Source organism: Notothenia rossii (assembly GCF_949606895.1).
Source record: "Notothenia rossii genome assembly, chromosome: 6".
Lineage (NCBI taxonomy): Eukaryota > Metazoa > Chordata > Actinopteri > Perciformes > Nototheniidae > Notothenia > Notothenia rossii.
Window position 1 is genome coordinate 50,049,726 of NC_136909.1, and position 16,402 is coordinate 50,066,127.

Consider the following 16,402-nt stretch of genomic DNA (forward strand, 5'->3'; position numbering starts at 1 on the left):
ATGTATTCAAGCTGTGCTTACCCAGATTGTATTTTCTATTTAGACAATCCCCGGTTTACAAAACGCCTGTGTCTGTGTGGATGGTTACCACTTCAAGTGATTTGGTTCTGGCCTGGTTCGGTACAGCATATATCGTAATGAGGACCTTATGTGTAAAATGTACTCTTTCCTTTTTGTACCAACTTTCTCTCACCCCTTTTTCAGGGTCCCCCTGGACGGGCAGGCTTTCCGGTAACGCTCTTTTGAACTTGTGTCTCTGTGTTTGCATGAGCAACTAGCCATCACTGCAGTATTGATCTCTCACCTGCTTCCACTGACACATGCTCTGATATTCAAATGAGCTCTAATGAACATAGATGAAGTGAAACATGTCAAAAGAACTACTATCTGCTCTATCAGATGATAGCTAGTTATAACTACATTCAAATAAATTGATTAATTATCTTGATAAAAAATATCTTGAACAACGTTTTCTCCAACAAAATACATCTTTATCTATAAAACTCTTGTGTTGAATTTGCACTGGAGCCTATTTGGGGCAATGATTAAAGAAAGGCTACACAACTCAATAAAAAAAAACACACACACACACATACCCTCCATCTTACAAATGAAGGTTGCATCCAAGAGCAATGCTCTCCATAAATTAATTTACATGACTGGTAGCTTCTTGTAGCTTACAGCAAACTTTCGCTACATATTGTAAAATGAAATCAGTTTGTAGCTGGGTCCAGGCTATAGTTACAGAACAGGGGTTCTTGGAGCTTATTTCTGTCTTGCGTTCAGGCCATGAATTCATTATGTTGTAATATGGATAACAAGGTCTCTCTTTGTAAAAACAGGATATAAACACAAGGGTCTGCATCAGTGGTGGAATGTTCTCTCTAACATCCCAGTATGACTTCATGCAAAGAAACAAGGAGTTTTCAGTGTTCATTTACCAGTCTTACATTTGAATGCCTCCATAAACAATTGAAGCATTTGAGACTGAGGACTATGTACACAAACTTAAAAACAATGACACTAGCAATACTTGCATACATATATGAATGTATATGATGTATATAATATATATATGTATGGAAATATATGATATATATATATATATATATATGATATATGTATGGAAATAAATATACACATATATATATATATATTACAGAACAACGGTATAATCAACAGTAATACAAAAAGCCTTTAAAAACGCTGGTGGTCTTCAGGTGCTCCTCCAGAACAGAGTGTAGGGAGGAAACGAAATCCACCAATCCCCTGAAAATGCCAGGGTTGATTGAAGAGTCTCGTCAAGCCCACACAAAGCCAACTCAAAAGCCCCACAAAACGTCATTATTTTGGATAAAATATTCCTGTTTTTATCCACCTCCTCATTGTGTTTCCTCACCGCTATCCTGTGGCCGTCGTCCAGCTGCGTAGCAGTTGCTTACTTGGGGCGATACAATAATTGCCCCTCCGGAAGTAGTTTTGAGGATGCTGATTGGCTACCGTTTTATCACACAGATTCATATCTTGAATCAGCAGTTGGCTAACCTGCTACAGAGACCCGCCTCCATGGGGCGATTTCTCCATCGCCCCAGAACAGTACTTCAGTCATACAGTTTACTAGGAAAAGCATATATATTGCGCAAATTATTTTTAAATTATATTTTACACACAATTCTGGGTGCATTCCATATTTTAAACACACACATATTGAGAATTTATATAATTAATTAGTATAATTATTATTATTATTATTAATAATTATAATGTTTTTGTGTGTGGTTTAGGGAGGGCGGTGCCCTGTTCTGCATCATGTTCAAACTACTGAAACACTTCAGATATATAATGAATATTGTCATGTTTACAGGCTCTAAAATGATTGATAATATTCCCTAGGTGTGATTAATAAAGGTGTTCTCCCTTATTGGACATACAAACTGCGATCTGTCGCAAATAAGTTAGAAATGAATGGAAACAGTTTTGCATTAAACGTAATCCCTCAGCACTTTAACCATCCATCAATGCCTCAGAACTTGTGATACCTTTTACTGTACAAGGAATTAAAATAACTCGAACAATATGATTATTGTATATGATCACTCCTAAGTTCAGGAACCTCAGAGATGTCAGTGCAGCAGTGAATGCTCATAACTTTCACACCTAACACCATCCTTCCATAACCCCAGGCTTCACTCATCGTTTGAATTCAGATTTCATCACACACAGATTATATTTGACCACATGCAGGTGGACCAAGCTAGCAGTGCGCAGTACTCCTGTAATTACTACTTACTCAAATAATCCATCATGAACTCATCAGTTAGAAAGATAACCTCAGATATCTGCCTTCCTCTGACCCTGCAGGACGGACTAACACCACACTCTGTGTCTCATGGGTGTCTTTATCTCCAGTAGTACTTATACTGGTGGTGAGCTGTGTGTATGTGTGTGTGTGTGTGTGTGTGTGTGTGTGTGTGTGTGTGTGTGTGTGTGTGTGTGTGTGTGTGTGTGTGTGTGTGTGTGTGTGTGTGTGTGTGTGTGTGTGTGTGTATGGTTGTGTGGTGAGGCTCATTGAGGCAGTGAACCCCCCCACATTGCACTATAAAAGACATGCATAAATCCTTTTGACCGCAGTGTGTGTCGGTGTATGTACTTTAGGTAGGTGTGTGTAGGTGTGTGTAGCTGTGTGAGTAGGTGCATGACTCCTATCTTTGCAGGAAAGAGTAGAATCATGTTTGGGAGGTACAGCAGGGGAGCAGTGATAAGGTTTCCGTCTGTGGACTGTTGTGCAGCACATGAACTGGAAGAGGTTTTACAAAACACTCTTTTTTTGTCTCATGGCTGTTAGACCTTCTGTTCTGAAGGTTGTATTTTGTGGATACAGTAAAGAATCCTGTGATGCGTTGCAAAGCCCCCTGCTCTCGATTAAAACCCTTCTAAGTGGTGGCAGAATCTCCCCAAGGTCTTGGTTTAGATCAGGACCTTGGACATTGCTATAAAGAGCCCAGCTGCGGTGGTATTTGAAAACCACACACTAATGAAAGAGACACCAGCACCTCTGATGTTTCAGGACTGAAAACAGCTGGAGCTAATTGTTGGTCTACGCAGATCAGAGCTGAGATGAGTTTGATTAAGAGAAACAGCCAGGTGTCATCTTCTCTTGATCTCTTGATTATCACTGAGCGTTACATCGTGGTACGTCTCCTTTCTGCCAGGCTCCACCAGCACTGCCACGACTTCATGGTGTTCTGCTACAGCAGAAGATCCAAAGTTCATCCACATCAGGGGTGTCAAACAAACGGGCCGGGATGACTTTGCAAAGGGTCAAAATGACGACATGAACTGTCTTTCTTAAGACATTTCAGGTTGTTCATAATGTTTTGTAAAAAGATAGTTAAGTACTTTTTTGCACTAAAACAAAGGAAAATATATTGAGTTGTTGTTATTTATAGGTTATTAGCTCTGATCCGGCCCACATGTGTCTTTATGTGGCCCCTGAACAAAAATGAGTTAGACCCCCCTGATCTAAATGAACGGCTCTAACATTGTCCTGATTGGACACATGCAGTACTCCCTGGACACTCATTGTTCCGTGTTCTAAACAGGGCTGTTGGAAGAAACCCAAACAATAGTTACTTTTCAGTGGCATTTCTCTCAGTATACACTCTCTAGTGTGTTCTGCACCCATTTGCAGATACATGTGGTGCAGAATGTTGAGGTCAGCGTTATTTGAAGCAGTCAACTATCGTGGAGCCAGAGCAAAGCTTTCGTTAAAACACTCATCTGGGAAAGGTGTTTATTCAGACTCCACCTAACACCCTCAGTTTTAGTGTAACATGATACAGTCATTCATATTGAAGGCATTGTATTCATGAATGCACTTCTAGTATTCAAATGAACTTTGTTTGTCCTAAAAATGGTACCTTAGAAATAAAACAAAAAGGTTTTTATTTCTTTAGTTCAGGAAATTGAAGCATAGTCCTTGAGCTGTAAATTATCTTATGATAATATTGATCTTCAAAATGTGCTGTGTAGTATATTACTTTTGGAAAAGCTGTGAATACCTTAGACATGGAGAAGTCCATGATGTGTGCTGCAAGTTTATTCTCAGTATCCCCAAATGCTCCCTAAAGTTTCCTCAGTCGTGCCGGGGGTCTTCTTCCCTCACAGCGTGTTCACAGAGCGGGCCCTGACCTTCACCTACTGTCCTCTCCCTGTAACCACCCCCCCACAACAACCCTCTTAACATCTTGACCCCCTGCGGCCATGAGTCTTCAGACAGCTGACATCAGCAGAGCAGCACCTGATCTTCAGACACTGCTCAGGGCTTTTCAAGTCTTTAGTAAGGTGTCAATATCAGTTGAATGAAAACAATCTTGACACATGTTTATAAAGCTTAAAGGTCACCTATTATACAAAATCCACCTTGTCATGTTATCAATCTTCTGTGTTAAGAGACTTTGGATTGTTTCAGGGAAAAAGGAACCCTCTCTTTTTTTCCTGATCCATTTATATAAAAACCTGTCTGAAAATGAGCTGATGAGATTTCGGCCACTTTGTGATGTCACGATGTTTTTTTGGGTTGTGCAACCATTAGCCAATAAACAACCAAAATACCCCCCCCCCCCTACCTTATCACCTGAATCTCCTCCTAGAGCACCATTGTGTTTTTTTAAACCAATCACTTCTCAGAGGGGCGTGGCCAGCAGCCGCTCATTAGCATTTAAAGCTACAGACACAGAATCAGCACTTTTGGAACAGGGCTCAGATGCATGTTTTATGTGTATATCTGTGTCTATGTTGTTGTTAAAGAGTATAATAGGGGACCTTTAAGTGCAATGATAGAACTATATGCTGAATGTGTCAAGTACTGTTTTCTTCATGGCCATCACCCATTCTAAATAATATAAGTAATATTTTACAATCACTTTGCAACATTATTCAAAAGATCTCAAATGTATCATGGGGTTGGCTGCATTCAAATCATGTGTTTCTATCCCAGCTTAACGGAATGCTTGTCTCTAGTCTCAACATTAGGCATGGCGTGGTTAACACACTAACCATTCTCATTACACATTATCCTCGTCTTTAAATGGATACCATAGCATGAGGACTTTAACAAACCCATCATTAGCATGTAGCATTAGCATTAGTAGCAGCCTTTAGTTGAATGATGCATTCTCATAAAGTCAGTAATGTGAGGCAACTGCTCCTCTTATAATGTGTTGTCAAATTTCTTTTAAATTAGATTAATTTTTTTCAATGACATTAAGTGAATGTACTGGAAAGACTAAAAACCTAGTTTAAATGTCATGGCATCCCTTTAAATCTCAGTCTGCATTCTACCTTCGGTATTGACCTTGTTCCTTCTGAATGTCTGTTGGTCATTAGGGGGACAAAGGCATCATGGGGATTCCTGGGAGAATGGTGAGTGACCCGGGCTTGTAACTGTTGCATTCATTATGACAGGGGTGCCCAAACTCTTTTCATAGAGGGCCAGATTTGATCATGTGAATATGCCCTGGGGCCAATATTCCCTTCTGACATTGTTTAAACATAAAAGTAACTTACAAATACACTGTTATCACAATTTTGCGAGTCACAATTATCTTTATTTTTCCAATGGCAATATAACTCAATACAAGCCATTAAAGCAGGCATGAAGAACTCTAAAACACTGCCTTTCATTCATATCTGGAGATAACATTGAACAGACTATATGGAATACCTTAAACTTTGAATCAGGTCTAATTTTTTATAAAGTGGGTGATCATTCAGAATCAGCTCTGACAAATAATAATAATAATAAATATTCAACAGAAATGTTTCAGTCAAACCATACACAGATTAATTAATCATGGAAATATCTCCTCCATCACTGAAATGCAATACAAAATAAATCACAAATCAATTTCCATTTTAATCAGATATATTTTATGGGGGAAAATAACACATATCAGTGTGTTTGCAGTGTGTGTGGTGAAAAGAGTCGATATATACAGCAGTGGCGGCCGGCCCATAGGGGCGCTAGGGCGCCGCCCCACCTCTTCCCACATTCTAGATTGTGATTAAAAAATATTTTAATTGTTTTATTAAAAGAAAAATGTAAACATATTTTTTTTAATGAACAAGGCACATACGATATAGTTGGTGTCAGTTAAATGTATAATCTACGATAAAATATTGATAAAAATAGTTTTACGATGTCTAAAGTTACTGATAAACCACGTGTTTCCTGCTTGGGGCGCAGAAATCTTTGCCCATTGACTCTCGTTATAAGTGGTGCATGCGCAGTCCGCACCTCTTCAATGGAACAGATAGGAGCAGCTCGGGGCGCACCAAACTGCGCCCAAAGCAGCTGTTGACACCGCCAACAACTTTGTTGGCAGCAGGAGCGCCAGAGTGAGTTATTGACGTTTGGATGAGAGGGTTAGACTTTGCGCATAAAATGTGGACCCCTGAATGTCGGACGTGTTTTGCTGGAGCATTTTGCAGCACCTCAGCGCTAATGTTGGCATCCTCATCTCCCACATTTTGTTCCTGCACTAATATTTAATGACTACTTTTAATCCTAATAATTGAATACCTAATTGTACTCACGTACCATTCTTCATGCAGTACTCTAACTTGAAATTTAGTACTTTTACATTGTAGTATTATTATTTTTACTCAAGTTAAGAAACGTCCAAGGTGCTTTACAGATACATCTGTGTAACAAAAACTCAGGAACCTTAGTACTTTTGGAGTCCTCCTTCACAACATCTCCAGAACACATTGTGCATGCTCAACACAAGAACTCTCAAACCAATGCTCACAGTCGTTTAATGAGCCCCATCTAGTCAGGCTTTCACAGAGCCAGTCGGCTATATCACAGACCATTGAATACCGTGTGATGTCAGGAAATAGTCATTAACTGGTAGTTGATCATAATAACTAATAATAAAACCTTGATCAATAATGTATCCGTCGGCTGCGTGTAGTATTTCGTTCAGGTTTCAGGCTGTGTGTTATTTTACATTACATTACATTACATTGCATTTAGCTGACGCTTTTATCCAAAGCGATTTACAATAAGTGCGTTCGGCCAACAAAATACAAACTTGAAGAAAACAGAATCATATAAGTACATCGGGTTTCATAGAGCTAAAACATTTCAAGTGCTACTCAACTGGCTTTAGATAAGCCAGTCCTTTATTAGTATATAAGTGCTTTGTTAATAGTTCTATCGCTCGAAGTGGAGTCGAAAGAGATGAGTTTTCAGTCTGCGCCGGAAGATGTGTAAGCTATCTGCTGTCCTGATTTCAATGGGGAGCTCATTCCACCATGTTCCTCCTTAAAGCAGCTGGTGTTGAAGTCTCTCTCAGACCACCCAGGCTGTCGTTCTGAACCCACAGACCTGCTTCACTTTGATATTACTTCCAGTAATTTCTTTGAAGCTAATGGCCTGTAATATAATTTACAGAGTTACCACTCAATTCATTTAGTTAGTTTTTAATTTGACCATATTTCAAACAATTTAAGCACGGCACCATGTGGGTCTGTTTCAAGTCTGGGTATATGTTACATATATGTCATATAATGTGGTCTCTGTAGCTCACAGGCTTCAACTAGCTAAGGCTCTTTGAAAACAAGCCAGAGTGCTCCATTAAAGGTCACCTATTATGCAAAATGCACTTTTTGATGTCTTTTATACATCACTATGTGTCCCCGGTGTGTAAGGAGACTCACAAAGTGTCAGAGAATAAAACCCTCTCACTTTTCCTCCGTACCCTAATCTCTAAAAACGGGGGAACAACGGAGCTGATCGAGATTTTCTGCGGTCATGACTACATGACTTGGGCTGGCTTTACGTTGAACTCCTGGCAACGTCCCCCCCACGTCCCCACCTATCATCCCCATATACAGTCGCTAGCTGATTCCCCCCTCAGCTGTGTGTGTGTACGAGAGGGACTTAGAGTAAAGTTGTTATATATATAATACATATAATGGCATTGTTCTAGCAGTAAAAACTCACTGCTTGCATGCGGAAGAGGCGTGGCCAGCAGCAGCTCCAAAGGGGCGTGGCCAGCAGCAGCTACAAAGGGGCGTGGCCAGAAGCAGCTCGGGTACATTTAAAGGGCCAGACCCAGAATCAGCACTTTACTAACAGGGCTGAAATAGAGGGGTATGAGGCATGCTACAATGGGTGATCTGTTTGGTATTTTGAGCAAACACTTTTATAGATATGGCCCTATTATATATTGTTCAAATATAGCATAATAGGTGACCTTTAAGGGTGCATTCACACCAGCCTTTTATAGTCCCGTTGAATCGAACCCTGGTGCGTTTAGCCGCTTGGTGCGGTTCATTTGGGTCGGTGTCAACACAGTCCGAGACCTCTTAAAGGCCCAGTGAAGTGCATGTTTTTGCACCAAAATGAAATGGCAGTTTCATTCCTTACATATCATTGTGCCTGTTCATGGCTAAAATAATTTTTAATAATTCATAATTAATGAATTAATGAATTATTAATTTTGCCGTCTGAGCCTAACGGAAGTTGCAGACGATAGTGGCTGTGACGTCACAAGATGTACCCAGTTGCGATTGTAAACATGGCGGAGACTCTGGAAAGTGATACTAGTGTGAGAGAAATGATTGATTTGGACAGCTTTTCGGACAGGATAGATGAGGAAAGTGATCAATCTGGTGCACTTTGAGGGCAACATTAAGAGATTTATGGATACAGCTCTCAACACTCATATGAAACATATATTTCAATAATCAAAAAACATTGGAATGATTTCTTAACCTATTTTATACAACTAATATTACATAGATGGAAATATTTGTTTACATAGATGACCAAACCCACTGAGATAACTTAGGCTACAGTTTACCTCCCTGAGCTGACGTTATCTCTCTCAGTCCCACAGGAGAGCACTCTCCCTCTCCTTATTGTTGAAACAGCTAATCTCCGTTAGCTCCGAGCTAGCACCAGATGCTAACAACAACCCTGTAACTCTGTCAGTCTCTCTTTCTCTCTCTCTCGAATCGACCACTGGCCTTTATTTATCATGATCAATCAAATAATCTACGAAACAATGACACCAGCCAGGCTCACCTTCATCTTTTGGGAACAGAAACATCGCCACTTCGGCAGACTTGACATTACTACAGCCAGCGGCAATGCATCGTTTCCCCTGTGTTTTTCATCCCTCTTTCTTCACTGTCGCCTCCATTGTCAGGTTTTCTCGATTGGCAATCACTTCCAGTCGACTCCGACACACTTTCCAGGAAAATACTAGCTCAAAAACGTTGAGAAATTCGACTTTGAAAAAGAGAAAAAACGAACGGTGGTGAATGTAAACAGTGCAGCGGCGTCCATCTCGTGACGTCACGCAGTAGATCGCAAGCCACGCCCACGAAGGCGAAGGTCGACTGCAGATTTCCCCGGAAAATTCAAAACTCGTCAAATTTGTTGCTATTCCAACATTTTTTGATATGGGTTCCAATGGACAATTTTGGTCATTACTATACGTATTAGCATAACAGATCATGCACAGGTGCACACTTCACTGGGCCTTTAAGTGAACTAAACAACCGGCCTCTGGTCCGCTAAAATAGGTGGTCTCAGAACGCTTGCTTGCAAACTCTCGAGCGGTTCATTGCTGGTGTGAACGCAGTCCGCACCAAAACATAGGAAGCGTAGTATTTACGTGTCACAAGAACGCGGATGTCTTCAAAAATCTTTAGCGAAAGAGTCTTTCAAGACATCCGTGGTTGTTTACTTAAAGAGTGAAGCAGAATGAAGTGTTGAACAGTGTCGTGTAAAGTAAAAATGCTCCGTCAGCTACATAAAAGTAAGACACCTGTCGTCGTTGAAACGCCCCTCCTTACTGCAGAACGTCTCTCATTATATGTGTTATAATGTTTTTTAACGGACGTTGTCTGATTATATAATCATATGCGCGGGCCGCTAGTGTCTATTGATCTCCAGATTAACAGCAGCATGAGAATAACCTGCCGAAAGTGCCGATGCTCCATGGCGGAGGCTCCGGTAGAAATTGCCGGGATTTGCGTTTTCACCCCCTTAATGTCTGACCAATGGTTGAACAGCATTTCCGTGCACATGACTTGTGTTTAAAGTAGGGCTGTCAGTCGATTAAAATATGTAATCACGATTAATCGCATGATTGTCCATAGTTAATCGCGATTAATCGCAAATTAATCGCACATTTTTCATCTGTTCTAAATGTACCTTAGACGAATATTTTTCAAGTTTTTAATACTCTTATCAACATATGAGTGGTCAAATATGCTTTATGCTAATGTGTATTATCATTTGAACAATGACAAATATTCTCATGAATATTAAACACAACAGCCTCTGAACATTACAAATATCCGCTTCAATTCAACCTGGAACCTCTCTCATACAATACAATACAAAGTGTGTGTGTGTGTGTGTGTGTGTGTGTGTGTGTGTGTGTGTGTGTGTGTGTGTGTGCGTGTGTGTGCGTGCGTGCGCGTATGTGCGTGAGTGAGTGATGGATCGTTGGAGCTATGTGCAACTCAAGGCATATACAGGACTGTCTCAGAAAATTAGAATATTGTGATAAAGTTCTTTATTTTCTGTAATGCAATTAAAAAAACAAAAATGTCATACATTCTGGATTCATTACAAATCAACTGAAATATTGCAAGCCTTTTATTATTTTAATATTGCTGATTATGGCATACAGCTTAAGAAAACTCAAATATCCTATCTCTAAATATTAGAATATCATGAAAAAGTATACTAGTAGGGTGTTCAACGAATCACTTGAATCGTCTAATTAACTCGAAACACCTGCAAGGGTTTCCTGAGCCTTGAAAAACACTCAGCTTGGTTCAGTAAACTAAATCACAAGTATGGGGAAGACTGCTGATCTGACTGCTGTCCAGAGGACCGTCATTGACACCCTCCATCAGGAGGGTAAGACACAAAAAGAAATTTCTCAAAGAGCAAGCTGTTCACAGAGTGCAGTTTCAAAGCACATCCACAAAAAGTCTGTTGGAAGGGGGAAATGTGGCAGGAAACGCTGCACAACCAAGAGAGATGACCGCAGCCTTAACAGCATTGTGAAGAAGAGTCGCTTCCAGAATTTGGGGGAGCTTCAAAGACAGTGGACTGAAGCTGGAGTCCAGGTATCAAAAGTCACTGTTCACAGACGTGTCCGGGAAATGGGCTACAATAGCCGTATTCCCATGGTCAAGCCACTTCTGAACTCAAGACAACGGAAGAGGCGTCTGACTTGGGCTAAGGAAAAGAAGCACTGGACAGTTGCACAGTGGTCCAAAGTCCTCTTTTCAGACGAAAGCAAGTTTTGTATTTCATTTGGAAGTCAAGGCGCCAGAGTCTGGAGAAAGGCTGGAGAGGAGCAAAATCCAAGTTGCTTGAAATCCAGTGTGAAGTTCCCACAGTCAGCGATGGTTTGGGGAGCCATGTCAGCTGCTGGTGTTGGTCCAATGTGTTTCATCAAGCCCAGAGTAAATGCAGCTGTGTACCAAGAGATTTTAGAGCACTACATGCTTCCGTCTGCTGAAAAGCTCTATGGAGATGAGGAATTCATTTTCCAGCATGATCTGGCACCTGCCCACAGTGCCAAAACCACCAGTAACTGGTGTACTGACCATGGCATTACTGTCCTCGATTGGCCTGCAAATTCCCCTGACCTGAACCCCATAGAGAATATGTGGGGTATTGTGAAGAAGAAGCTGAAAGACACCAGACCCAACAATGCTAATGAGCTAAAGGCCGCTATTGAAGCATCCTGGGCATCCATAACACCTCAGCAATGCCACAGGCTGATTGCCTCCATGCCACGCCGCATTGATGCAGTAATCCGTGCAAAAGGATTCCCAACCAAGTACTGAGTGCATTAATGGACATTTTCAAATGTTTGATTGTGTTTTGCTGTTATAAATCTTTTTTTTTTACTTGGTCTGAGGAACTATTCTAATTTTTTGAGATAGGATTTTTGAGTTTTCTTAAGCTGTATGCCATAATCAGCAATATTAAAATAATAAAAGGCTTGCAATATTTCAGTTGATTTGTAATGAATCCAGAATGTATGACATTTTTGTTTTTTTAATTGCATTACAGAAAATAAAGAACTTTATCACAATATTCTAATTTTCTGAGACAGTCCTGTATATGCTCGAACGGGAGCTGCCTGGACGCTGCAATCATGTTGCTCGCACTATCCGTGCTGAGTGTGCTGACTTTTCGTACAATGTCCCACTGTCTGGCAACCTGCATAAAGTCAAGTGCTCGGCGCAGTTGTCGGCGAAATGTCGCTCCTCTGTTTTCATTTAAACAGCTCCTTATATCCGTTAGCGCAGCTAGCTAGCACCAGATACTAACAACAACAATACACGTAAGGCAGAGGTGCCCAGTACGTCGACCGCGGTCGACCGGTCGACCGCGGGGGCAATGCTGGTAGATCGCGAGTCATTCATAAAAAAAAAAAATCCAGCTCCGTTAAAATAGACAAAACAGCTTTTGATTCCTCCTCCCTTGGCCTCCCTGCCACTTAATTCAGGAGTTTACTTGATTGACAGAAAAAGCGACCTATTGCTTTCCAGTCTGTTAACCCAGAATGCAAAGCGATACAAAATCAGTCAAGTGCCGGGAGAGACAAACAACAAAATGAGTGCGGGAACGAGCAAAAAGCTAAAGACATACCACTTCCACACAGAATGGGAGGGAGAATCTTTTTTTGTGATGTCACATTCAAAGGTTATTTGCCTTATTTGTAAAGCAAGCGTCGCTCTGCCAAAGAAAGGTAACGTGGAGAGGCATTATCGGAGTGTTCACAAGGCATATGACAGCGACTTCCCTCCGAGTAGCGAGTTGAGAAAGAGAAAGGTCATGTATTATTGCTACACAAACATTATCTCTTAGTCTTAGTGTCGCCAACTCGTTTCTAACATGCAAAAAGACAAACAAATGCGTCTATGGTCGGTGTATTTTCTATCTTTCCAATCCAGAAGAGATCTCTCTCTCCCCCGTCTGTTTGCAAGGGGGCGGGGCAGTTTACACACACGCAGCTCCTACATGCAGCAACACACGGAGGAGATGGTGGAGAGAAGCGCTCCAAGGTGTGGTTACATGTTACCCGTCTTGAGGTGGACAATGCTCGTCACCAAAAGTGTTTAGCATGTAAGGGCGGTAACACGAGCAATTTGTCTAAACATTTAGCAAAAGTGCACCACATTCAGACGGAGGAATGCACCGGGTTCGACTGTCTTTCTCGTAGCTCTGTAGCCCCATCCACGAGTAACGTTTCCACGTCAGGTGTTATGTATGCTAGCAGCAACACACGGAGTTAACTACATTATACAAACATGGGTTAATGATTAGACTTAGTAACTGAGTTATTTATTTTGTTAAAGTTTCAGCTATTCTGTTTACAGTTCTGTCATCACATTATTTAATACGATTTGTTAAAACATTGTTGTTTCTTTTGATGTGAAATATTATGTATTTAATTCAAATAAAAAGCAATGTTAATTTTGTTCACAATTTGTTCAGTTAATTTAATAATATATGTATTTTTGAATCAAGTATCCATCTTTATTGTCTTCATTGTTAGTTTCCACATGCCTAAAACAACCTCAAACTAAATCTAAAAGTTGATGGCTAAATAAAAGCGTTTGAGAAATTGTGCAAGGCACACAGCAGTAGTCCGAATAGTCGATTAATCGTTTCATTAATCTATAGATTAATCGATAATCAAATTAGTCGTTTGTTGCAGCCCTATTGTAGTTATCCCATGTAAAAATAAAACGTGTTATTCAGCAACCCTTGCAATTTGGGATTTTATTTTTGGTTGGTAGACCTCGGTTAGCTGGTCATTTCAAAAGTAGCTCACCAGCCAAAAAAGTGTGGGCACCCCTGACGTAAGGTCTCTCTCTCGCTCACGCCACACATACACACACCCTCCCGGTCCTCCCGATGGCCAGTCGGTGCCTGCCGGTGAGCGTGGAAGTGTGGTCTGCCACAAGCGGGCGGCAGGAGCGGGGCTGTCAGCATCAGCTTGTAGATGGTATTTTAAACTCGATGCGCTCTGAAACTACGGGGCGGCCGAGGAAAAAATATACACATGCGTTAATCGCGTTAAAATAATTAGTGGCGTTAATTTTGTTTTGCGTTGTTAACTTGACAGCCCTAGTTTAAAGTTTATAGTCCGTTTGAGTTTGAACGCAAACCGAACCTTCTGAAAAATGAAACAATGTAACAAACTGTGGTCCGCACCAGAGAAGTGAAGTGACTATTAGGTGTGAATGCACCCTAAGATACTGTCATTTAACTTTCCCCCATGCCCCTTCTCAAAGGAAGTGACATCCTAGACCTTTATTCAGATTGGTTGTATCACGTTTTTGACAAGTCCATCTTGATGATGCCTTCACTGTGTGCTGCAATCCATAATGTCTCAGTACGCTAAACATATTGCTGTCTAATGGCAAACATGTATCCAATAACTCTACCCCTTTAGTGTTTCCTGTTAATATCACAGTGATGAAGCGTGTTTGGAGATCATATTTAGACCAGGCATACATGAACAAAGTTGCTGTATGAACAAATAAAACAATACTGGTCATAATCTGTTTCCAAAAATAGGGGCTTAGCTTTATACACAACATCCTCCATCGGCACAGGTCTTTCATATCTCAATACAAATATTCATGGTATACAGTGGCGGCCGGTCCATAGGGGCGCTAGGGGCGCCGCCCCCCCCCCCCTTCCAACATGTTTGGTTGTCATTAAAAATTCATAAAAAAATATATTTCCAAAAAATATTTTTTTATTTTTAAAGAACAAGGTAAATATTATATAGTTGGTATCAGTAAAATGTATAATCTACAATAAAACCTTGTTTAAAATTGTTTTACGATGTCTAAAGTTACTGATAAGTCACATGTTTCCTGCCTGGCCGCAGCGTGTATCATTACGGTACGTCTACACTACAGGCATCAAAAAATGCTTTCAACGCTTCGCCCATTCACTTGAATGGGGTGACGTAGAAGATTTTTAATCTTCGCCGAACTGCATTGTGGGGAGCATGGCATGGCTTTGCAAGCATCACGAGCATCTATCGGCATCAAAAGTTGAACAATGTTCAACTTTTGAGGCTCGATGCTTGGCATCAGCCAATCAAATTCCGTTTATGCAAATCCCGCCAGTGCAAGCTCAGCCAATCAAACCGCTTGCAAGCTGGGAGAGCCAGACCGCAGTTCATTTCCTCATATTCCAAACGAGATATTACGGTAGCAAATCACCCGGTTCTTTACGACCGGAACTATTTACCGGGATACAAACCGGAGGAACCAGGCATGGAGGGAGGTGGCAGAGACAGTGGGTGAAACTGATAGTTTTTTCGCCTGTTTGGAGAGTTTATATCCAGTTTACTTCGTTTTAACATTGCTATTGCTTTGTATGTCGGGGGCGGGAGATTCATGTGATTGGTTGCTCGCAAAAAATCGCCAAGTTTCAGACACGCCCAGCTTCAAGATTTTTTCATGCCTGTAGTGTAGACGGGCTGTTACCCTCTCTCGTCCGGGCGGTAGAAAAGAGCCCTCAGCCAGAGCAGCTGCAACCAACAAGCTGACTGTTGCTATCTGTAAACTATGCCGCCGAAACATAATTTCAGCCAATCAGCGTCGTCAGATCTGATGCTCAAAGGGCGCCCTTTCAGCGCACTGGCCTGTGTGTCTGTTTAGACTCGTATCCAAGGTGACGCTACAGTAGGGGATGGCTGTATCTGCAGTTGTAGACTCCGGTGCTAGTGGATCGCCGGAGCTGTAGATTAACATTTGCATGCTTATTGTAGTTGTAAGGGCAAGGCCTGTGGCACCATGGAGCATATGTGTGGGCTGGACCTGTATTTTACAGGAAAGGACTGATCAGAGGGTCGAGTTGTCGATTCTTGTTCAGTTTTCATCTTCCTCACCCTCTCAGACTTTGAGTTGCGCGCGCTGCTAAAGAGACGCGCTACCATGGAAACCAAACAATGGTGTACCTGTATTAAAGTCCGAGTGGAAACAGTCGTGAGTAAATCTGATTTTGTCAGAAATCGGGAGAAATGCGTGTGTCCCGCGAAAATCGGGAGGGTTGGCAAGTATGACACACACACACACACACACACACACACACAATGTTCGTATTTAGTCTCCTGATTTTAAATGCCCTAGTATGGTTTTGTCACCATTTCCATAGCCCCACCAAAAATATTTTCCACCTGCCGCCACTGATGGTAGCCTATATCAAATTGTCTAATTGGTGAAATAACCTCATGGTAAAGCTTATATGTGTACAGTCCTGTGTGAATTACATAGCCTACTTGTCTCAAGTACTTAGAAAATATATGAATAAAGGGAAATA

At 41.2% G+C, this 16,402-nt stretch overlaps 1 protein-coding gene across 1 annotated transcript in view; it reads left to right on the forward strand.

Annotated features, from left to right (window-relative positions):
* Positions 1 to 210: 210 nt before the first annotated feature.
* col13a1 (collagen, type XIII, alpha 1) overlaps positions 211 to 16,402 on the forward strand; it is a 91,047-nt gene continuing 74,855 nt past the window's right edge. The window contains exons 1-2 of the mRNA XM_079690292.1: positions 211 to 231; positions 5,389 to 5,424. Coding sequence (XP_079546418.1) covers positions 5,404 to 5,424 — 21 coding nt within the window. The 5' untranslated portion in view covers positions 211 to 231; positions 5,389 to 5,403. The remainder of the gene's footprint in view (positions 232 to 5,388; positions 5,425 to 16,402) is intronic.